Raw genomic sequence first — 26,202 nt, 5'->3', positions numbered from 1 at the left:
GTTACTGTGAACTGTCATGTGAATTATGTTTACTCTATCAGCATTCAAATTTTCCACTAAATGGCAGTAGCTTTATTTTCAGTGTCTGATTTGCTATGTTTTATATTTATTTATTTATATGATTGCATTACGACAATAATTTTGAATTTTGTTTCATATTTGAATCACTGAAAGTCAGAATTGTACTTATTACTTGATTGTTGGTTTCCAATAATATAATCAATATGTGGTAGTGATTTCAAAAATATTTCTAACACAATAAGTCGAGGGGATGCACTAATTGACGTAATGATTGCCTTAAAAAGTATTGAACTATGAGAAGTCCTTAAAGATAAATCATTCCTATCTTGCATGGTGGATGCTTGGTCATCTAGTCACAAGCATTTTCATGATATACATATGTACCCCTAAACACAAACACACAAACAAAGTCATGTACACAGCTACTCTTATTTTATTATAAGAAAATGACAATATTCAATAATTCATAGCATTCATGTAAAGGGGAACAGGAAAATATCTATCAAAGGAGATGTTCTTTATTATAACATAATCGTGATTTACTTCAGGCTTCAATATTAAATTTTGTTGGGGGCATGGAGTAAAGAATGAAATAAAACCCCCAATCAGGCAATTTTTTTTTCTTGTTTGCATAGTATTCATTTAATAAATTGTGATTTTATTTAGGAAGATCTATTATTAGGATTCTCTTTTAAAAATAGATCTGCTAATTAATTCATTCGATTTTTTTTAAGAAAGTGATTTCTTTCTGTCAGTATATGTTTTCATTGAATATAGTCAGAATATGTTATGTTCTGTTTGCTGCATTAATTGATATACATAGTACTTATCAGCATGCATGTATTTGGGGTGAGTATCATATTAAGAGTGCAATTATTACAATACTAAATTTACTGTACATAGAGATATATGAATGTAATTGGTTTTAGGGAGATATACATGGATATCATGTCATTTCTAAAGCTTGAAAATTTCATGCACATTATTAGACTGCATAATATTAGGGTTCACAGTTAATGGTTGTAGAAGCGGCATGTTGTAACGGTTCGCCTTGTAATCAGAGAGTTGTGTGTTTGAATCCCACTGCGGTCTAGCATCCTTTGGCAAGGCATTAATCCACACTTCTCCACTCTCCACCCAGGTGTTAAATGGGTACCCGGTAGGATGTGAAACCCTATGTCTTATGCCGAGCAATTGAATCTTTGAACTCTCGTTGGAATGCTCCCCAGGGAGAGGAGAAAAGGCATACATTTTGTGCAGGCATACCAGGATCCGATGACTGGATTAATACTAATTGCAGTGTAAAGTGCTAAGAAACAGAGTGTAATAAGCGCTATATAGGTGCTTGTAGAGATGTTGTGGCTCAGTGGATAAATCTTCGGACTTTGAACCACAAGGTCCGGGGTTCAAATCCCACCGCAGCACTAGCGTCCTTTGGCAAGGCGTTTATCTACATTTGCCACTCTCAACCCAGGTGTATTAAATGGGTACCCGGTAGGAAGGAATTCCTTGAATGCTCGATGCGCCCGATCAAGGTAGCCGTGCTAAAGCCGGGGTAATAGTATGCAGCGCTTAGAAACATTTGTATCAAGCGCTATATAAATGTTGCATATTATTATTATTATATAAATGTAGCTATTATTATATTTAATTGTTGACAATGTTTTCGTAAATAAACGTCATCCTGGACCAGAAATATTTACTTTCAGTTGTAAGTCACAAACTTGAGTTGCATTTGGTTTGGGGAATGTTTGATACATTTTTATTTCTGCAAGAGGTCCTTTGGGGTGGTTTACAAAAAAAAAATTAAGTCTGACTCCAAATTGCTCTTAAATCCTGTTGGTTGTGGTATTCACATTGGTCAGGTCATACTCATGTGATGCCTGCTACTGCCTGATTACACATTTAGTATCATGTTCAAGATGGTACAAGCATAACTTTACAGGTACATCAGTCTTAAAGCTCGTGGATAGTGTTGGTAAAGGATACAAAAATTCCAGTTGAATGGATCTTTCCTATTGAATAACGATTGCTGATGATGATTCAATGCGAAATTGACAGAATTTCTTCTTGGAAATATTAAATTTTAAATAAACTCCGAGAAATAAAATCATTCTCCTCGGCTGAATTTCAAAGACAGTTCGCTGAATTTATGCGCACTTATATAGCGCCCACTTTCGTCCACGACTGATTTTTCCCCCTGTTAGTTGATCACTAGCCGTTCCACTTTTAGCAAACCGAAATATCCCTGCGAGCGTAGTCTGCTAATTCCGCGCTCGTCGATCATTGTTCCCTAGTTTTAGCATAGCCTCCGTCGAGTTTCTCCCCCAGCGAGTTCGGCGAGGAGCACAGGAAACCGTTGAATTTTTGTTAGATGGGTTAGATAATTATTTTAAAAAATGTGGACTAACTTACCCCTTATGCTGTCCCTCCAACCTGTAGTTCACATGTTACAGTAGTTTATTTTGACGTTCATGAAAACGTATTAGAGATGAGTCTGTCAAAATTTTGGCTACAAATTTCCACGTGCGACAAGATTGGTTCATGGTTCTTGAAACTGCGAGATACATTATACTGCATGCTGCATGCGATGCGATGCGATGGACATTGGTCACGCTCGCTCAGCTCGGCGCTTCGGCCTGACATTCTCTCACGCTTTATCCAACTCTATGCATTCTGTTCATACACAGTTTTGCGTGTACGATGTGTTCATGTCTTTCACGTCATATTTCAGCGCATGCATTGGGGAAGGGAAATTAATTTGGAAGTGGGAAAAGGGAGAAAAGAAGAAAGGGAAAGGTAAAAAAAAGAGGATAACAAGTAAAGGAAAAGAAAGATCAAATGAGGCAAGGGAAACAGGAAATAAGAATGGAACGAGCTAACATGATAGCAGAGGCAGATCAATTTCGCGGCCAATATCACGAATATGGGGGGGGGGGGGGAATTTTCACCCATTATTTTCCACGATCGACCGCTCTGAGTTGATTTTTGTTTGTTTCTTTCTTTGAAGGTGTAGACCTAACAGTCAGCTTTATTCTTATAAAACAACATAAATGCAGGGGCCGCAGAATGGTTTTCAAAGTGAGGGGGGCTGAGTCAAATGTTTTTTTTTTTTGGGGGGGGGGGTGACCATGCAAAAAATCACAATCAAATGGTCATTTTTACTTTTTTTAACACGGTTATGGAAAAAAGCAGGGGCTGGAGCCCCCCCTCGCTTCCGCGACCCCTGAAATGTATAATCCTATACGTACTATTCAATATAGTGCGAGTGATGCGCGAGTTAAAATTTTTCGTAAATGTCATATTTTGTCCTGAAAATAAAACATCTAACTAATAACTATACTGCAAATACGAAGCACGAGCAGATTTTTTTTTCATATATATTCTGGCCTGATAAACAAGGGACCTGTTCTGATTGTAGTAGCCATGAAGACGATACATAGGCCTATATAATTATGATGGCCTATTTCAAGAATGGAATAATATGCGAGCGCGAAGTGCGGGCTGAACATTTTTGACATTTTTGACATTCTAAGCATTAATCCTGAACTGAATAGGTATATAACTAGACAATACGAGCGATAAGCGCGATGGGGAAAATTAAGATTTAGAGCTAAAAACGGGACACTAGTTCATGTTTTGTAAGGCGTGAAGATGGGTAATTAGGCATCTTCCTACGTAATGCGAGCGGGAAGTGCGAGCAGAATTCTAATCTGAAAACTATTTCAAACACTGAAAATGAAACTGACTGGATGTGGATCGCACTCAATAAATGATTCAAGCGCGAAGCTCGAGCGGATATTTTTCGGAAATTATTCTGACCTAGGACGGGAACATTCTAATGACATTTTGTCATATGAAAATAGAAATTATCTACCTATTAAGTGTCCCCAAGCGCGAGATGAAAATTCTTTCAATTATAAAAAAAGACAATATAGTTATTAGCAATTCATGAAATGTTATTGTTATTATCTTATTTATTACTCTAATAAGCCCAATAAGAGCGAGAAATTTGTTAATATCAATTTCTGAAAACTGGATATTCTAAGTATTTTTCTATTTATGAATAGAAGGCATTGGTTGATATATCTTTAACAATTAATGCGAGCGCAAATCACGAACCGATTTTTTTTAAATAAATTGTCATGAAAAGGGATTTTAAATAGTTTGTTATAGAGATAAATAACTAACCAATCGAAATGTGAGCGCGCAGCGCTAGCTGATAGGTTTTGACAATCAGAGCTGATATGTTTTGACAATCAGACCTGAATAAGAATATTTTGAGAATTTATTGTAAATACGAAGACTAGAGATTGGGTACTTGACAAATAATGCGAGCGCGTAGCGCGAGCTGCATTGATACTCGATCAGACCATAAACGGACTACGGCTGCACATTAAAAAAAATCAATTTGTAAATCAAGCAACGTGATATTTTAAGCTCCATATCAGCCCATTGAGGATTATTTGTATCTCGATATCAAACATGCAAGTGCGAGCGAAAAATTCATATAGTGATATGAAAGATTCTTATTTTTTTTTTATTTTCCAAGTCTTCTTCTCACCTTATTTTTTTCATTTGTCTTCCTCCTCTTTTCCTCCTTTTTTTCTCCTCTCTTTTCCCTTTTTTTATTTTCCCCACTCCTAGAGGGACCCGGGAACTTCGCCCTGGATCCGCGCTCGCATTATTCATGTTATTAATCTAGAAAGATCCCAAATTACTCATCCTTTTCATTATTTACAAAACATGAATGATGTGTCCCGTTTTAGTCTAAATCTCTTTTTTTTTACGCTCGCGCTTCGCCCTCGCATCAATAGTTCAGTGATATACATATCCTGTTTACGTTTACAAAAAAGCTTAGAATTTCCCTTCTTTAGGTAAAAATGTACTTCTATTTGATTGTTGAAATATGCAACGCATTCATGGCTAACTGCAAGACGTCCTTGACAGGTGCATGGTTCCTTTTCGATCAGATCAAAACGTATATTTAAAATTTCTGTTCACGCTTCGCAGTAATTATTTAGTTGCATATATACACGATTCGTTCAGGCTCACAAACATTGCCCAGAATGTTAAAATTTCAAATACAAAATTAGCTCGCGCTTCGCGCTCGAACTATTTATATAAGGCTTATGAGATTATTAAATATTTATGTTGATTTATAGGAATACAGCTAATGGACTACCCCTTCAAATAAACATACATAAATCAACTTCGAGCGGCCGATTGTGGAAAATGTGACTGAAAAATCCCCCCCCCCCCATATCAGCGAAGCTGGATCCGCCCCTGTACCCAACATATCATTTGTAAATATGCCTCTATAAAGGAGCTATATACAGTTCTTTACTTGTGTTTCTGCTCAGACTCATTAGAAAGGTGCAAATTGGAAACTTGAAACTGATCATGCATCCAGTGCCATTTGGCCAGGGTATACCAATCATGGTACAAGAGCGATTTATATAGTTTATGGCAATATCGAATTGGACTGTGTCAGGCAAGGTCGCCAATTATAGTAAAAAGATTCTTATAAAATTTTACGTTGTGAAGAAAGTTCAAAAATGGTCACTCGTTTCGTGTTAGATGTCAAGTAAGATTTTTTATTTATTGGAACGTGGAACAAAAGAAAATGTATCATTTTGGATTTTGAAATAAAAATTGGTGGAAACAGCAAAACAGACGGGCCCATATTTTATAATGGCAATTTTCGTACATTTAGTTCTATTGTGCAAGACTCTCTTACACTGGGGAAATGAAACAGAATATATGATAAATGACCATGCATGAATGAATGAATAAATGCATACAATTATTAAAGTAAATAAATAAAAATGTATGTCTATGAGCAATTTTCAAAATATACCTTGGTCGCCCCCAGCCCTGATCCGCCAATTTACATGTGGAAAGAAAAATTATGGGAAAACTGGCGTATATGCTGTATTCTCGACCGCTGGTCTTTCTCACATTCATAAAATATTTTGGGAATAAGTTTTGACTTTATAAAATTATGAAGTCAGAGATCTTTTCATTACAAGAGATTCGTACTTTGTTTCGTTGACAAACAAAAATTACACGTTTTATACAGCCGAAGGCCAAATACTTGCTCGTGCAGTATTATTTTGTCCACCCTATGCGATTGGTGAGGTTGGGGGGGGGGGGGGGGGGTAGGCCTATTGGGGAAGGGATAGGCCATGCAGTTGAACAAATAGGCATTTTCACAAGAAAGTGTGTGTGAAGAAATAATATTACTTCAATGCACTATGAATTATGATGCAATTAATTTAGGCCGATATCGCAACATGTTTGTTTTGGGTTTTTTTGCTTTTCTCTCACTCATAACAGTCCGAGTGACAATATATATCCGGTTATTCATGAGGGACGTGTATCGTTTGGTTGTCAAGTTAGAAACAAAGAATTGCAATAATAAAGTTTGTCAGACTAGACAAATTCCCAACGACTCGTTCCCATGCAGCTCGATCCCCACCCAACCCCCCTCCCCTACGTTCTTTCTTTCTCTATATAATTTCTTTCTTTCATTGCATTTTTTCCCCTTCCCGTTCTTTCACCTCCTTTTTCTGATAATGACTTGAAAATCGATCAGTGCTTGGCTTGTAAATCATTGTCCCTGCCATTTTTTTTGCATCTCTCCCACAGTTCAATGTTTAATTAAAGGTCAAGTCCACCCCAGAAAAAAAATGTTGATTTGAATCAATAGAAAAAAAATCCAACAAGCATAATTTTGAAAAATTCATCAAAATTGGATGTAAAAATGAGTAAATCAGTATGGCATTTCCAAATTTCACATAGCCTATATTTTTCACAAAATAGTTATATGCACAACTCAGTATTATGCAAATGAGAGTTGATGATGTCCCTCGATCACTACCAACCGCGTAGCCAGGATTCCATTTTGGAGGGGGCGGTAAATGCACGCGAAGCGTGCCAACACTTACAGAGCGCGCGAAGCGCGCTCCCTAGGGGGTGGGTGCAGGGAGGGGGAGTTTCCCCCTCCCTTGCGAAGCTTTTGGTGTTTCATAAATTAAAATGAAAAGGAGCCGTCTCTCTTGTCTTTAGTACCTATATATCAGCTCCAATTCAGTTGACTATATTGTGATTTTGAACATTGTTTTCAAAAAAGATTGTGAACGCACAAAAAAGGAATACAATGGAGGAAATTAAAATGATAATAACCCCGCGCGAAGCGCGGAAACTAAAGCGTTTTATCAATTTTTTGCCATGAAAAGGGTCCCGAGAAAACGGTATTCTCAAACACATATTGGATACTTCCCTTGGAAAGATCAGATTTGATTACAAACAATTTAGCGACAGTGCATATCTTTAACTCGCAAAACAGAGGAGAAGAAGTGTATATGCCGGGAGGAAGATATTCCTCCCCGCGCAGAACAACGAAACTCTGAAATTTCAAAGGGCAGACGTTTCATCAAATGCAGATATCTCCAATACCCGATCGGCTCTAATTCAATTAATTTTCTAAGATTATTGAACTTCATTACAAGGAAAATAGTGCGCAAAAAGTTGAAACTTCTGTGATTTATTGAAATTATATAAAAAGGATACCTAATTTCTTTGACTTATCCTGAAGCGCTTCATTTTTAATTATAAAGAAACTTTGGTGTCATTCAAAATTTCAAACTGAGGGCGCAAAACAGGACAGGAGATGAATGTGCAGGGAAATGACATGAAGTTTAATAGAATTTGAAAAAAATATTGTACTTTTTTATTTAATAAGATACGAATTTTATACCTTCCTCTTTTTAAATTAGGAACCTGTTTGCCCCAAAAATTATGGTTGTTTAGTAATGAGCTGAAAAGCGGGAGAAGTTGACTTTATGGAGGTGACGGCAGAAATTGATATAAAGATTTCACCCAACCGGAGCCGACCCGACCAGAAGTTGCGCGATCAATTAAAAAAAAAGATAACTTTATATACTTCGGCCTAACCATGCCCTAATGTATACATTTGAACTTTACCCGGCAAGAAACACATATATAGCTGAGGTGGAAAAACAGGGTTAGAGAAAGGGTGGGGGGAACAATGGAGATCTTCAATATTGTCATTTAACCGCGCGCAGCGCGGAAGCAAAATTCATATATAAATCTAGAGCAAGAGTGAAGGAGTTTCTCTTTTGAGAAAAAAAGAAAAAGAAAAAGAAAAAAAACCCTCAAAGCTATACCTTTCTTCCCTTTCCTCCCTTCCCTTTTCCTTTTCTCCTCTCTTTTTTCTCTTTTTTTCTTTTTGGGGACTTTTTTTTTTTGGGGGGGGGCGACCGCCCCCACCGCCCCCCTTGGCTTGTTTGAATTATATTTCAATTAGAGATTTGAAAATAAGGACCAACTTGACTGAACCATAGATATAATCCTCAGCGGTTATTCCACATATTCAGGAAAAAAATAAAATTATGGGGAAATATATAAAATGATATCGAGGCCCTATATCGACGTTACACCCGACCCACATTATTATTTTTATTGTTCTTTTGGTAGGCCTATTTAGTTAGTGAGATAGTGGTTATTGCCATGTGAAATGGCCATATTATGGAAAGATATACGATCAAACTGAATAACATTATTTACAGAACTTTATCCAATAAATTACTTATTCCATAGGATAGCCAGTTTTCTGAAACTCGGCATGCTGAGCTGTATACTAGGCCCATGGTTTCGATTGAATCAAATTATCTCGGGACACGCAGGATCTCTCCATGTACATGACCAGTGAACTGAACTCTTCATGACCTTTAGGAGGCCCGGTATACAAGATCATTGCATGCAATGTATCTGTTGACCTTATTACGTAACGTCTCCACACGCACTATTCAACACAAACACACACACACTCATACCGTACACCCACGCACAAGTGAATGAAATTCCCGGCCAGTCCTACTGCATACACAGAACATACATCCAACGTGCACAATGTACTAGTCTACGAATTCAGACACAATTAACCCAAAGACTGTTTATATATCATTTTAGTGAGAATTAAATCAATACATTTCCAAAACATAAACAGGATGCACAATCTTGGAATTTTCTTTGAATGTAAGGGTTCTTTCTGTTGGTTTCATTTTCCTTTCTTTTCTTTTGAATCATTAGAATCGTAAAATAAAACTTTTTGTCAATCTGAAACAACATGAGCTGAGGCTAATACGCGGGAAGTCGGAGAAGAACCAAAAAAAGAAGTTTTTCCAATTCTAATTCTGTGCTGTACGTTATATTCATTCTGATTTATAAATTGTTCCAGTGTTATATTAGCAATCAGAGAGCAGATACTTATTTGCAACAGCTAATATCGTGGTTGCATTTTTTTAATGGGGAAGATGGGACGGTCGAGGTTTGTTATATGCAAGCGGCCCCCAGCCAAGGGCAAGTTCAAACTTCAAGGAAGGTAGGAATGAGGTACGTACTCCTAATATCGATCAAGGCTGTTTAGATCTAAAGTCTGCTCTGCCGTTCGTTGTAATGTGATGCAATCATGCAAGGAAAGTCTGGAAACGGCAATGTATCTACGACTATGAGCTTTGTAAAACCATAGAGCTGTAATAGCTCTATGGTAAAACTGATTGACAACGCAATTGTGTAGCGAGGACTACATTATCGTTCTCGCGTAGCACACGCACGGCAGAGGCGGTGGTGCGCACTTTGAGTGTCTGCATGCAGCTCACTGAACTAGTGATGCAGCTACGTTTCAAAAAGCTGGGTATCCCGACAAGGTAAAATCCACACATGTAAGAGCATAATTTATCATGAAAAACACCTTTTCATTTCATATCATCCACATCATGACTGTTTTAGGACATACACATTCATATAATATACAAATTAATTAGAATGGTGACATGCCGATTTTGAGGAATTACCAAAACTATCCACCCTCTTTAATATATATCATTTTATCGGATTATTTCAGAGAGTAAACTTTTTTTTGATATGCACTGTATAGCATGGTACTTCAATTGAAAGTAAAACCAAAACTAGTTTTCTCAATAATCAAACAAAACTTGAAAATATCACAAGTAACTATGTGTTTTGAATACTGTAAGTATCCTAATATAGATATGAATGGTCTCTGTGACAGATGATCCACTCAAGACATTCTGAACTACTCTATGAATGCACATTTAATGATGTATTTAAAAATAATCAGCATACATTATATATGCATGTGTTCCATATGATGTGAGCTACTGAATTGCAGAAAATTAATAAATCATTCAGAATGAAGCATCCATTGTTATCATTAAGTGTGGGTACAAAGGCAGTCTAAAATTCTAGGCAATGCAGACATCATGTTAGCATATAACCAAGGCGAAGGCTGCAGATTTTGTCTATATTACAAGTCTGATGCTGTGTAATAGACGAAACGTCAGCAATACATTTATGTCTGATGCTGATGACTACGTACAGTGCCAACAAAGCAGCCACCGCCTACACTCCAATCTTGCATTAGTCGTTGTGTTATTTTTTATCAACAAATGTCTGCTGGTAGTTTATCATAATGAAAAACCCGCACCGAAACCTGTTCGATGAAAAGAAAACAACTTAACACAAGACCGGGTGTGTATATATGTAGGTGGTGGCTGCAAGGCAGCCACCGTGCATAGTCTCCTCATCAGACAGACATATTTTCTACGTTTATCGTAACAGCGAGAATAATAGGCTGCAGCCTCGATCTGCCTAGATTATTGGCTAACATCACATCAATGACGTTAATATTAAGATGACTTAATCAGATATGCCAACCTGATCAAGAACATTTCAGTATTTTAAAGGCTGAAAGTCAGTATTTAAAGAGAAATTCCAGTAGTTGCAGTAAACACTGATTTCATAAGAAAGTCTGTAAAACCAGGCTTAATTGTCAGTATATCATCGAGGATCTAGATCTGGTACAGTTACATAAACTGAACTTTGTGAAATCTTGAAATCTACGCTGAAAAATGTTCAGACTGAACTTCCCCAACACAGATAAGCGCACGTGGGACAGTGTATAATTATTGCTTTGAGCGTCGGGCCCGACGCTCTACCCGAATCCTGTGCTTATTTGCTGATTTCTCAGCAATTACACAATTTCTTCCAGAATCCTTTGGCACATGCGTTTTATTTATACAAACAGACACTTTGGAGGTAATTTCATTGGATTCTGTACGAACTCATTTTGATATCGTTACCAAAACTAGCATTTACCTTTAAGAAATTCATTATTTTCACAGATATACCATAGGACAACAAATAAACTGAAACTTTAGAAATCAGTTATTTGAATGAAACCACCAGTATTCTTTCTCACTTTGCAGTACTAGTTACTGAAAACCAGTACTACTTGGCTGTTCTGCTCAATGGAGTTTGTTTGCACCTTGGCCTACATGTATGGGTCTTTGTACACAAAAAGTGTGTAGGATTTGTTTAATTTGATATTTCGTCCCATATTACGATTTGTGCTATGAAGGGGGCATATCTGACCAATCAGATATATCTTCTACCAAAAGGCTAATCTTATACAAATAAAACAAAATATAAAGTGTGTGATGACATTGAATCTCTTATTAGCCTAGTTTAGACTCTACATGTATGTATTGGATTCTTTATTCGCCAACCGTAACCAAAGCCGAGTCAACGTATGATCCCGAGAACCTGTACTCATCCGATAACCTGCACTCTGAGATTTTTCTCTAATTACAGGATTTCCGGGAGAACCGGTTTCCAATATTCACTCAACTTGGCATACGGTCAGGGAATAAAGGATACAGTAAATAGAGTCTTGAACTAGACTACTCTCTCATTTGCATGCATGCATAATCTGTGTTGTGCAAATAAATTGTTTTAGTGAAATAAAACAAAATAAAGAAATTTCTTAGGTTACCTGTGATTTTGATTGATTTTTTTTTCAGTGCTGTGCTTGTTTGATGTTTATTTATTCAAGTCAACTTGTTGTTTGGATGGAGGCTACTGACTTTCAGGCTAAAGATTTTAAACCATGATATAGACTAATGGGGTGTTACAAGAAACTTGCAATCAATTGCAAGTCAATTTTTGCTCCTAAAATCAGTCATAAGTATGGCAGCTAATTGCAAATTTGTACTTGATTGATGGCCTGCTTCTTGCAACAAGTAATACAAATCAATTTCCTATACCGTAGATACGCTTGATATATCAATTGTAAATTGGCAACAGAAATTTGAAATTGATTGCAAATATTTTGTTGCAACTCCCTCCCCCCTCCCCCCAAAAAAAAAAAATCTCTGTGCATAACCCACTGACTGCTCATGTTCCAAAGTCCAAAGACAAAAGAAAAAGAATGGAAACAAACACAACCAGATACATTTTCACTACTACTGACAGTTTATTGACAAATTCAATCAAACCTATTTGATAAATGATTTATGTGACAGAAAAATAATAATGAATAATAAATTCATGATAAAGATGATTGAAATAATTGTATGTAAGAATATAAGAGAGCCTTCCAACTTCCATTTTTTTCTCTCGAAATTCCTGAGTAAGGTACTTTTGTAGACCTTATGCTCTCAAAATTCTCAATTTAAACTCCAATAATGCAGTACAATCATGGGATGAGGTACAGATATACATGTACCAAAAGAAGACTGAGGAGCGATGGGAGAGGATGACAGTGGCAGTTCTTGCAAACGACCCCTGTCCTCGAACAACAACAAAATGACACAATATTGTTTGTATGTAAGGCTAGACCATGGTTCATTCATGCCATGTGCTAAGTCACACCAATGAAACCAACCAATGACAAGCCAATCGGAATAATGTATCAGCTTTGAACAATCTGGAATCTGCATTGTTGGTGTGACTATAACATTAGGGACACCAGGGTCCCTAAAAAAAGAGGTTAGCAATGAATCGTACACTTTATTTTCATGATTAATTGTACGTTGTAGTCAATGCAATCAATCTTAAAGTGTTCTACGATGATTGCTAAAAAGCTATGTGTTGCGGGCCCCAGAGCTCTGTATACCACAATGGCTACATGACAATGACCAATCAAGATAAATCATTGCATGTGCATTTTGCAGAACACATTGACCAAGATCCAATCAGGATGGCTCTTTTCTTTTATATTTGCAATAACATGAATGTTTTGCCCCCAAAATACATCATAGACAGATGATCAGGATCGAAATCACACAACTACAGGCTGCTTTTTTTCTTCCTATCTTCATGAACTGTCCTCATTGCTCTCCAGACGTGTTTTAAAATCTCCTTAGTAATTAATAAATCTGCCCATGAATTCTGGTGCATCATCAATCAAATATCAATAGTTAATTATAATTATTTTTTTGTCCTTTCAATACTACATGAACAATTACCTGTATTACAAAAATGACATTAAAAATGGTTATACAGATGTAAATGTGTTTTAAAATTCATACATGCATAGGTTACAAAAGTTTATAACATTACATGAAACTTAGCAAAAAGTAGAGTATAATATGCACCAGATACAATCCACATGTATCTCCAAAAGAAATGAAAAAAAAATGAAGCTATGATTATCATAATCTCATTGGGTCATTATTAAAAGTATTTTACCCTTACATAATAAGAAAGTGAATTACCCTGTAATAATACAATAATTCAACAAAAATAATGTTCAACTAACCTATGTGATCAAAATAATAAAATGATAATGCAATGTAGTACTTGTGACATTGTACTGAACAAACAAAGCTGCTGATTCCCAAGAAAAGAAAAGGTCATAAAAATTATTATGAGAGGAATATTACCTCTTCATATGACAGTGTCAAGCATATCTTTCTGAATGAAAGACACATGGTGGGAGGGAGAATAATCATGAAATGGTATAATTTGTGCAACTTTTAAAGGGATTAAACCAACCTGTCCACCGGGGAAGAAATTCACTTTAAATAATAGAATCTGGAATTTAAAGAATTAGACATTGGCTTATGAAAAAAAAAAATATAGTAAGCAAGTTTTATCCAAACCGTTTCGACTAACATCTAATACAGGTATAAAAGACAACATTTAGGAATATCAAATACATCTTAATATACATATATGTACAATTCTTAATAAGAGGGATAAAGTCTATAGGCAATGTTGGCTGAGTGTTTTGATCTTTGTTTGTAAGCACACAGATTGAGTGATTTCTGGGATAGGGTCCAGTAACATAAAGGTAAGTGATTGATCGTAGAGCAGATTATTACGACTGATCATACACAATGATCTATGCAATCGATCGCAGAAATCAGCCACATGATCATCACAAAGTTTTATGTTACAAGGGCCAAGTTATTTTGTATTCATGACTGAGATAACCCCTAAACAGATTCTCATTGACGTTGAAGTATCCAAGAGGTAATAACTACAACCCGGTTTAAGTCCACAAAATGAATATATATTACATAAGCCTCATACAAGTAATACATGTATCATTACATAAGAAGTTCAAAGTACATTGAAAAGTGTTCAAATATTGATTTGGTACATGTATTGTATAACTAACATTTTTGGAGCATTTATAGCCTCAAACATGACAACTACTTCATTTCACCTGCCCCCCCCCCCCCCCCCCCCGAAAAAAATACTAGGAAATATTCATATATTGGTTTGATACTGTCAATAATTCTTGAGCAATGCACATAAAGCAATACTACACTTGAATTGAATTGTGCATTTATCGGTATATGTAAGTTCAAAATACTTCAATCAAAATCACTTTAATGAAATTCAATTTTAAAGCTGCTTGAAAATCACTTCTGAAGATGAAACATTCCCCTATTCTCAGATCTCCATTCACTTTAATAGGTACATGATAAAACAGGTGCACTGTAAATGTAATGTATAACACTATCATGGAACAACCATTCATTTCAAACAGTACAAATGTAAATATCATACAATTTTAACCCACTTGACTCGCGCATTATGGAATAAAACATTCAACGGTAGCTAAATACATACAGAATTAACATATAGATTGATGGGATAAAAATGATACAAATATGACATTCATTGTTTTGAGTGATGGTAGTAAATGAATGACTGACCTGACATTAATATACACATTGAGACTAGACATAGGGATATACACTATGATGTGGTTCTACTGAACACTGCATACTGGGTTGGTCACTGCTCATCCAAGCTTACACTCTGGTAGCCTTGATTGCCTGTGTGAATAGACAAGAAATTAATGCATTGAATGGAAAAATCACAGAATTCATTGAATAGAAATAATCTCAGAATGTATTGAATGGAAAATATCATATGGTGATATCAAAGACTGCAAAGTATTTGCTCTGGCAACACTTACTCATCTGGAAAATCTGTACTTTAAACCAATTATAACTGTTTAATGATATAGTTTTTATCAAATTTTACTTAGCAAGGGGGAAGGGGGGGGGGGTGGGTAATAAATTGGGGGCCATGAAATGTCTGATGAATGTAATATAGCTTGCATATCATTAAGAACAAACATTAACTGTTTCAAAAGTGGGCAAATATTTTCCATGTAAACCAGCTTGCCATACTTCATCTCAGCTAGTAACCTCAATGATTGAATAAGCATCATTGATGGTAAAATATTACCCCCCCCCAAAAAAAAAAAAAAGTAGTCCATCTTGGGAGGTAAACTTGAATTATTGGAAATCAATCACAAATCATTCAACATACATGGGCCCGTATTCTGAAGTCGGGTTTAACTTAAACTCAGGTTTAAAGTTGTGGTTTAATTATGGACAGCCAATTGTTACATAATCACTAACAGTAGAGATATCATACTTTCAGCTTATCTGGCTCTCAAATCATTCATAATTGTGTAGGAAGTATAAATAGATGATTGTCTTCACCATCAATGAATCAGGAAAGAGCACAGTAAACATAAGAAACATACAACTTAATAAAAATGTTGATACTTTTGGCTATCCATACTTAAACCACAACTTTAAACCTGAGTTTAAGTTAAACCCGACTTCAGAATATGGGCCAGTGTGTCTATTTTTGCTTGTTTTTAATCACTCTTTAAGTTGAGATCACTTCACAAGTCCCAATAAATTTGATTCAGTAATGTTGAGCATCTGCAGTGCTTACCTTGTTGATGTTAACGCTGGTCATATTCTCCACCAACAGAGGGATCCTGTCCATGATATCCATAACTTCACCAGTAAGCTTCTGAGCACCCACATCTCCCTTGCCGCTAGATACCATGGTGATCTTCTTAGTCTTAGACAGAGGAGCAGCAATCTCCGCAGCAACCTGGACAGGAAATATAAAATCACACAATTTAATTATCGTTTGATAAAAAAAAATCCTCACTCATCAGGATAACAAGGAGCTTTAGATTTCTTATCCATGATGCTTAAATTTCTGATTGGGGAAATAAGCCAAACAGCACATTATAAGGAGGACAACGCAACATTAAGGGAAGGGACATTCTGTGTTATTGGAAAGGTTGCGATATGTAAAGCTCCCTGTTGGTAATCACATGTTACAAGTGCCTAGAAATGATATTAAGTGCTATATAAATAAAGTATTATTATTATCATTACACAAATTATACTCTTGGAGAAGACATACATGTGTAAGTAATAATTACACACACAAGGTACTTCTAGAAGGGTTCTAACAGGCTAGATGCATAGTCAAGGGCATTTGAAACTGTTTCTAAAATAATAACAGCATGTAAACTATACTAATACCAGGGCAAAGTCTGTAGGAATTACAGAATTCAGTTGTTGATGGGTTAATTCGCAGAGTTAATCTATAAAGAATGTCATAGCCAGTTAGTCAAGAGTTAATAAAGGTTCTCCTCAAGTGGATGTAGAAGTCATGGTTTCTAATTACTTGAATTAAAACAGTTTCCTCAGTGCAGTGTAAAATACAGAAAAGTCAAAGAGGATTAGATAAATTTGATAAACAATAAAATTTAAGTGCAACTTTAGTTCTGGTTGGAAATTTGAATAATGGATGGAAAGTGATCGCGACAGGCTGTTTATAATGCACATATTAAGTGGTGTTTGCAATGACTTGCAATATTACTAACATCTGAAGTGGACTTTTCAATATGTACTTGCATGCCTCATATTTCTGAGGTCATATCTATTATGAACCAATATTGATAATTTACAGCATTGCATTGGTACAAATCAATAAGCCTACAAAATACAGGGAAAATGCACACCATACATGTACATCTACAGTACCTCTGATATATTCAATTTCCTCTGCATTATTTTAAAACAGAGATCAAATTCCAATCAATTACTGATTTTTTCTTTCTCTTTATTGTGGTTGGCCTTGAGATTAGAGAGACATGGTTTCCTGTCTTGTTCACATATGGTATGGAAAACCACAGAAACAGATTTTTTGATTTGGCAATGACACGATACATGTAATTGAAATGCACTTGATATTAATTCTGTGGATCTTTCAAAACATCTATCTATGATTCACAAGCTTTGCTTTTTTGGAGAATTCATGATATTCACCCTCCTCAATCGTCTAATTCAAATTATAATTATTCAATTTCTTTTTAGTTTTCTTAAATGTTTTTTTTTTTATCTGAAAGAAAACATATTTTTCATATCATTCATGTGATTTATATGAAGCAAATCCTATGAAACTAACAAGACATCTGCAACAGGCTGACAAAAAAGTTTTGACAGATGATAGATGGATAAGTTAACAATATCAAACACCCAAAACTATTTTCTCACCATTTTCTTCTGTTTGGACTCTTTCCCCTAACTCCCTTTGGGTTATTGGTTGTTTTGTGGTGGAAGGGCACATACTAAGAATCTAATTTATTGCAATTGCTTTACATTTAAGAGCCCATGAGGGTGATTCATAAAAATGTTTGTAAAGTTACGAACAAATTTATGCATGACTCTAACATGTTCTTGGGTTCTAGCCAGCTACACAGGGATATATTACAATAGCACAAGATAGGCCCACCAGTCATGTGTAAAGTCATCCATAACTAGTGCTGAAGTCACATTTCCCCTACGGCGAGTCGAAAACAGCCGTTTTATTCATTTCTATTCAAACCACCTATATCTAGCTGGTACAAAAAATGTTAAAACAGCTGTTTCCGACTCACCATACAGCCGCCGTTGGGGAAATGTGACTGCACCATTACTAACAGCTTAATGAAAAACACCCACCTGGGGTGTTTCCTAAAGCTGTTCGTAAGATACGAATTACTTTACCTATGACTGGTGACCCCTTCTTTTGCTAAATGATACATCCGTCATTCATTAAGGACATAAGAACATGTTCCAGTCGTTCATAAAGTTGTGTGTAACTTTACGAGCAGCTTTATGAAAAACACCCACCAGGTACTTGAAGCATGTAATGTAACTTACCTTAGGTAGTACATCCAAGACCATATCAACCATAGCAGCATCTTGATAGTCCTTCCAGGCATCGGCCTTCTTAGCCATCTGTTCCGCTTCGGCCTTGGCTTTCTGTTCAATTGCAAAGGCCTCGGCCTCTCCCTTCACCTATCATAACAATGAAAAAAGGAAAGAAAATCAGGTTTCTCAGTCATCTGTTCTAATTCAGCCTTTGCCTTCTATTCAATAGCAAAGGTCTAATTTGTCATACCCATGACAAATAATCAGCCTTCTTTGAATAGTCATTTATTCTGCTTCAGCCTTGGCCTTCTGTTCAATAGAAAATGTATCAATCTATCCCTTCACCTCTGATTGCTATAACTAATAAGGCTTTCTTTAACAACCACCAATTCTGCTTTGGCCTTGTCAAAAGCAAAGGTCATATTTGGCCTATCCCTTCGCATGTCATACCAATGACAAATCAGCTTTCTTTAAATAGCCATTTATTCTGCTTTGGCCTTATCCTTCAGTTCAAAAGCAAAGGCCTTGGCCTCTCCCTTCACCTATCATACCACTAAAACACATTACTTATAAAGTTTCATTTATTATCATGTACATAGACAAAAGTTTAGATGTTTGAAATACCATGAACATCAAGGTACTTATGGATTGTTATGTTAACATAGCAACACACAAATGGTCAAGACTGACACACTGACTAGAGACTAGACAAATGAAATGACAAATATACTACCAAAGTGACAGAATTACTAACAGACAGACATACTTACTCTGATTGACTCGGCCTCTGCTTCAGCTTCAAGAATTACACGCTTCCTATAAATAACAAGTAATAGTAGAAGTAGTAAAATAAAAATGATTTCCCAACGTCATATACATTTAAGGAAAAAATTCAGAAGAGAAGACAATGTAAATGAATACACAGAAAAATGAAATATTTACCATAAGCATTTTCAACTCATATTTTTCTGTTTAATCTGAGTATAATTACAGAAAACTATGTTTTCAAAGTATAACTGGTTTTGCCCAATTGAAGCATATGAAATGTATAACGTATCATAGCTGCAGAAAGTCGACCATATATGTGCATTATAAAATATAAATAACATTTTTACAAACTACAGTCCAAAAAGAGACAGTTTGAAAAAGGACATAAGAAAACACTTGATAATAAGAGGGACAGAGAGAGAGAGAGAGAGAGAGATGAAGAGAAATGGTGAGAGAAAAAGAAAAGCAGGAATGTGTGCATGTGAGAGAGCTATAAAACTAAAGACAGAATCAGAGAAAGATACAGAGAGAGGGAGAGATAGAAAGAGAGAGACATGCACAAATAGAGAGAGAGAGAAAGAGAGAGGGGGAGAATGCACACATACAAAAAGAGAATTAAAAAAAATACAGAATTAAATTAGAAATTAAATCACAACAGAAGGATGATTCACTCAAAACATTGAGAAATTGCAGAAACTGATTTCAGAGGAAATTCATGGGGCTCCAAACAGAAGCCCATGGAGGATTTAGCAGTGCCAAGGCAGGAAGGAAGGATTAGTATATGACTAACATGTTAGCATTAGCAATAGTTTCCAGTCTGTATTTCTCTGCTTCGGCTGGTTGTTTGACGGTAGCGTGGAGTTCTTTCTCCCTGCGAGCAATCTCTTGTTCTTGGACCTGAATCTGTTGACTTCGTTCAACGACCTTGATCTGCATCTGTTCTTCCATGATAGCTTGTTTGGTCTTAGCAGCCTGTAGAGGAAACAGAAAAAACACAATCAGATAGAAATTACAATAATAAAACATACATACATGCATAAAATTTGTTATTATCCAGTATCCTCCATGAGATGCTCATGGCGTAGCAAACAATACAGAAAGGAATCAAATAATATACATGGAAAAAAGAGGGAGAGTTACATTTTAAATTACTGAAAAGCTTTCTGAATAGCCAGGGCTTCACTGACATTTTGAAGATACAAAGAGAGAAGATATGACAGTGGTCTTGTGGAAGTTTATTCCATAGGAACGAGATGAGAGATTATCTCATAAACAGATGAATACTTATTGTTACCCTGGTTATCAGACCCTGTATGCATGCACACGATGTATGTAGTCTCTCCACTCCCTGGCGAGCATTCCAACAAGATTTCCAAGACTCCATTGCTAGGCATACTACATGGGCTTTCACATCCTATCAGGTACCCATTTTAGGGTGTGTTTATGCTTCCATTGCGAGGACAGAATCAGCGTTTTCAAACGTCGATTCAAAACGCCGATCGTAAACGTGGTTCTGGGAGTGCTGTTTATGCTTAAATTTTCAGAGGCAAAATCACGATCTCCAGCTGGCTTCGCATCGTAATTTTCGTTGAGCAGGAAAGCGAGGTCAAATTGGGCGCGCCCTTTTTCGAAAGTTTTTTTTCCGAGTGTTGTTATGGGGAAGGTACGTCAACTGTTTTATAAACATCGAACAATTTCCGATATTTTAGTCATTGCATGGAGCTACTTGATATAGCCATATAATTTTCACCATGGTGAGGAAAATAGTAAGAAAAAATAAAGAATTTAAGTGTAGAAAATAATAAAATATCTATTTGTTTATGCTACTGGGGCATCTGGCGATGTCTCCTCATTATAACTCATATGTTCCAGGGGTTTTTTGGGGTGTAAATCCCTCAACGTTCATCATGATGACAAACTTGGAAGAGTAAATGCTAGCAATAGTACTACATATGCAAAACAAGGGAGATGAGAGGTAATTCCATGGGGGTAACATGCGACTATGGAGCAATGCGACTGTATTTGCCCGCGGATTTTCATCTCACCGGAAGCATTACCAAATGACGTCATTTAAACACGTTTACGATCGTGGTTCTGTTTATACTTCCTCAGAAAGCCTGATTCTGGTCAAACGACGTTTACAAACGCACCTTTTTGTGAGTTTACGATCGGCGTTTTGAAACAGCGTTTAAATGAAAGTAAGCATGGACGCAACCGTGTTTTGGACTAATCACGTTTGGAAACGCTGATTCTGGCCTGAAAAGTGGAAGCATAAACACAGCCTAACTGATATAACTATTTAATGCCTGGATAGACAGTGGCATAGTGTGGATTAATGCCTTGCCAAAGGACGCTAGGCCGCAACGGGATTCAAACATTTATCAGACACATTACACCATGCACAAGTAGCAACTAATTAATGGGCATTGAAAGTACACAGCTTACAGAGAACTCTCAAGTGATATTACAAATGACATTATTGCTTAACTTTTCAAAATAACATTTCTAAGAAACATACCTGTAGCTCATAAGCCAATTCTGAGGTAGCCTTCTTGGTCTGAACTTCAATATCGTATGCTGCTTTCTTCAACTCAAAATCTCTCCTTGCCTTGGCAACCTCAGCACTGTTCAGGTATGTAGCAGCCATCTTCTCTTCCATTGCTCTTGCTTCCTATTATGAGGAAAGACATGGGGGACATTAGATCATTGGAATATATCATGATACTCAAAGACAAACAGGAATGCCAACCTTGTACAAATTTTGCAAGATTTTGAGGGATGAAAAAAGAATCATTCTAAAAAAACAGGATTTAATAGAAAAACTGAGGTGTTTTAAATCCCTTTTTTAATGAAGAGAGTTTAGTGAAAATCAGAAGTGTAACATTGATTTAATTTGTTATAATGTTTAAAAAATTCAAATATTCACAATTATGACAAGCATCCAGCTCATAAGAGGAAATATTCGTGAATTTACTTTGAAAATAGAATAAAAGGGGTTTTGTAATTTCATGATTTTGTTCTCAATTGTTTATTAGTTAGAAAATCACCTAGAGAGTGTGATCTTTTCTTCACCCCCCCCCCCCCCCCCCCCCCGTGATGCGATATAACACTTTACCACTTGTCTGTAATAGAATAGTCTTAATATTGTACCTTGATTCCTGCATCTCTCTTAGCCTCTGCCTCACCAATACGAGCATCCTTCTTAACTTCAGCTGTCCTGGCCATACCAAGTGCCTTCAGGTATCCCTAATAACATCAGAATAAACACATATTTAAAGGCAATGGTCAGTTATGATCATGTGAATTCAATAAAAAAGAAACTCAAAGATATTGGGAAAAGTATGTATCAAAGAGGAAATAGTGTTAAAAAGACATTTTTCCCCTTTATATTAAATTCATGGGATGATTTGAACCGATACCACTAGAGTACTCTAGTGGTCGAGTGGGCTAAGATGCTGATCTAAAAATCAAGAGGTCATAGGTTCAAATCCCTCCTGGGTGCCTATGATTATTTTTTACAGCAGCCATTAATTACAAAGCAGTAACATGTGTTGTTACCTCAGATATAAATAAGATACATGTCTGTCTTCAAAATAACTGTGACCTAATGATTTGGGATCATTATTCTTATTGTCGAATATGGCATTTTTACAATAATCTCTTCACCGATGATGATTTTAATACTATGACATTTTAAAAAGCCACAAGAGAAGAATTAGAAAGTATCTTAACAAAGGTATTTTTCCACCTGTCCAAGAACTAATCATTTCTATTATATAATTCTTAAATTTTGGTAAACTTTTAGATGTAAAATGGATATCATATTTTACAAGAGAATCAATTCAAAATTGGTGTCAATTGACTGCAGAAAACAATTGTAAATACACCAATTTATATCCATTACGAGAAAGACTAGTATAAAACTCACATTTTCATCTCGGATATCTTTAAGTGTATAACTGACAACAAAGATTCCCATATTGAACAAATCTGAAGAAGCAACTTCAAATACGTTCTTGGAAAACTTCTTGCGGTCCTTGTAGATTTCCTGCAAAGATGATAAAGTAATAAGAATGCACAAACATATCAATCTCTGTACTATAAAATCAAGTAAAATCTATCCTCTGATTAAAATAGGAGAAATTGTAAAAACAAAGACAAATCGAATACTCTGTATATTACTGTTCCCTTAACTATTCACTAGGTAATGAGAATAGTTGCCTACATGTACATTTATTTCTACATGAAGCACATTTAGAAAAGTGTATTCACTGCACACAGCACATATCTACACTGTTGTCTTCACCAATTCTTGAACTAAAGTGACAATGACTTTACTAGTAATAGATGACTAAATCAAACATACCTCAACTGTCATGGTACCCATGATTGCTCTCTGATGACCTTCCAGTGTTTCCATGGCGATTTGTTCCACCTCCCTCTCTGACTTTCCAAGGAATTGCTGTGCAGCTGCCTTTAACATGTCCTTGCTTGACCCTTGAACCTTGACCTGGGGTAACAAGGACAAAGTTCAATACACACTAGAATTCATGACACGAATATGGGAAAACAGGAGTGGGATAGAACCTTGACCCTTGAACTTTGACCTGGGGTAACAAGGACAAAGTTCAATACATGCTAGAATTCATAACACGAATATGGGAAAACAGAAGTGGGATAGAACCTTGACCCTTGAACTTTGACCTGGGGTAACAAGGACACAGTTCAATACACTCTAGACTTCATGACACGAATATGGGAAAACAGTAGTGGAATACAACCTTGACCCTTGACCAGGGGGCTGTTTTATAAAGCTGTTCGCAAGTTATGAGCGACTTTAAGAACGACTGGTGATCCTTTCTTGCGCGCTAAATCATCGCCAATGGTGTGTACCATTTACCACAAGAAAGGATCACCAGTCGTTCTTAAAGTCGCTCTTAACTTAAGAACAGCTTTATGAAACACCCGCCTGGGGTAACAAGTGCACAGTTCAATACACACTAGATTTCATGATACGAATATGGGAAAACAGGAGTGGGATAGAACAGGATTTTTTTTTTCGTATCTTTTATTATTTTTTCTTATGTCTTTGGTTGATTGGTTTTGTACTTTTACACATAGTTTTTATGAAAGGGGAATTATCGCATTATTTGACTAACATATGAATTCAAATCACAAAATTTCATTCCAGAATAATAAACAAATCACTTGTCTGTAATCTTGAGATAATTTCCTGAACTTATCAGGAATTCTTGGTTCTACATACATGCATGAATGAAAGTTCACAAATGATAATCAAGAACAGGAGCTTACAGTAACTACTTTAGTTTATAGTGTGTAAAATAAACTAATATACAGTCAACCTAGCTGAAGTTGATATTGCTGGGAATGGGGAAATAACTTTGACTTAAAAAAAAAAGAGGAAATGTAAAGGGTTTACACAATAGAAGATACAGAAAAGATTATAAAGATGACATTCAACTTAGTCTTGGGTAATTATCTGGCCTTTCAAGTTTTGGTTAAATTCAAAATAAATGCCATCTTTAAACCCAAAATGTGATAAAAATACTAAGTTTCACCAAATCAATCACATATTGAACATTTTGACTTTTTGCTTTTATATCATATCGAACTTGTCATGAAACCATGAAATTGCAAGTTTGTGGGTTATGTCCTGGCTTGCTTGGAACTGCCCTGACTGTACAAGAAGTTGTTTCTTACCTGTGCGATACCTGTGACTGAGATGGGTACGCCCAGCCTAGTATAGACATTTGCAGTGTCAATCTTGAGTGTCATTGTGTTGAGAGAAAGCCTTTGACTTTGTTGGAAGATGGGAATGACAAATGTCCTTCCACCAGACACCATCAATGGCTCTGCGTGACAGCATCCTGTACGGTGAATAGAAACAATTTCATCAGTCATTAAATAGGGTTCTTACAGGCCAACTAACATCTAGGCTTTGAAGATATTGAAACACCTCTCTTTATCAATACACATGTACCAGCCTTGAATTTTTCTAAAATGATCTAAATTGAGCAGAAAATGAAGGGAAAAAATGCAGTTTTCATGCTTGCGACATGTCAGCTCCACCCCTAAAAAAATTGGGTATGCATGATCATGTGACTTAATGATGCGTCTAGGCTACATCTACAACACTTTATCATATGGGTACATGGGTGGACGTGGACAGCCCAAGCATTTTGGAAATTAACCTCTCCCCTCTCCATACTGTACACTTAACTTATAGTAAGGTGTCAAGTCTGTGTAAACCTCTTATTTGCGCATACGTGTTTCTAATAAAATAAGATTTGCAACAACCACTAACTTTACATGTATGTATATTCTTTAAAAATGTTACTCAAAATGGTGACAAAATATCAAATTTCAGGCCTTTTATGTCATGGTCTAAAATTCAGCCTTTCTCATCAAATCCCTTTTTTTTTCAATCTGATGACTGGTCGTTAATTGCAAATGTTTTTTCCTGACAAAAACTATCTCGATCTTCATGTACAGCATGTCCCCCCCCCCCCAAAAAAAAGGGCTGAAGTAATTCCAAATTGTAGTAGTATTTTTCAATCAAATTTACTTGAATAGAAAGCTCATTTCATAATCGAACTCCTATGAAAATTTCATTGGTCTCGCTTCAGCGGTTCTGAATACACACCGTATTACGCAACAGTGGTACACTTCAGGCCATTCCAAGTTTGTAACACTGCTGTATTTCTGCATTGTCTTTAACATGTTAACCCCCACTTTACCAGGCTCCAGGATCTGAGCAAGGTAATTTCCCTGATCAATCCAGGCTCATCAAATCATAAACTTGAGCATGTGCAGAAGGGTAATAACCATCAACAAGTGGAATGCCTCTGGCAGTCTCGCCTGCATTACGCAATTATAGCAGCAGTGCTGCCTTTGAAAACAGCTAATGAATAATTATTCACAGAAGAAAACACTAATATGACAGTAAAATATTATGTTCATTGACCCAAAATGAACTTTGACCATGTGACCTAAGACATGCGCAAAACAATAATTCATACTTGATTACCCT

The 26,202-nt window shown here is 36.2% G+C and overlaps 1 protein-coding gene across 1 annotated transcript; it reads right to left on the bottom strand.

Moving 5' to 3' along the window:
• Positions 1-12,358: 12,358 nt before the first annotated feature.
• Positions 12,359-25,088, bottom strand: LOC129277541 (flotillin-1-like). Its single transcript, XM_064110280.1, has 10 exons — positions 24,873-25,088; positions 23,518-23,661; positions 23,080-23,199; positions 22,302-22,397; positions 21,670-21,822; positions 19,942-20,123; positions 19,154-19,199; positions 18,393-18,530; positions 16,120-16,284; positions 12,359-15,200 (listed from the first exon to the last, which is right to left on the bottom strand). Exons 1-10 carry the CDS (start codon positions 25,071-25,073, stop codon positions 15,177-15,179), a joined length of 1,269 nt encoding a protein of 422 aa, XP_063966350.1. The 5' UTR covers positions 25,074-25,088; the 3' UTR covers positions 12,359-15,176.
• Between the last annotated feature and the right edge of the window lie 1,114 nt (positions 25,089-26,202).

Source organism: Lytechinus pictus, chromosome 15 (genome assembly GCF_037042905.1).
Source record: "Lytechinus pictus isolate F3 Inbred chromosome 15, Lp3.0, whole genome shotgun sequence".
NCBI lineage: Eukaryota > Metazoa > Echinodermata > Echinoidea > Temnopleuroida > Toxopneustidae > Lytechinus > Lytechinus pictus.
The sequence above is the reverse complement of the archived record's forward strand: the minus strand, read 5'-3'. Positions and strand labels throughout refer to the sequence as shown.

Coding starts and splice junctions, on each gene's coding strand:
- LOC129277541 (XM_064110280.1), bottom strand. CDS start 25,073: ATGACTGATGAAATTGTTTCTATTCACCGTACAGGATGCTGTCACGCA. Junction 22,398..23,079: donor AAGATATCCGAGATGAAAAT/GTGAGTTTTATA, acceptor TGATGTTATTAG/GGATACCTGAAGGCACTTGG. Junction 15,201..16,119: donor CCAGCGTTAACATCAACAAG/GTAAGCACTGCA, acceptor CTATTCACACAG/GCAATCAAGGCTACCAGAGT.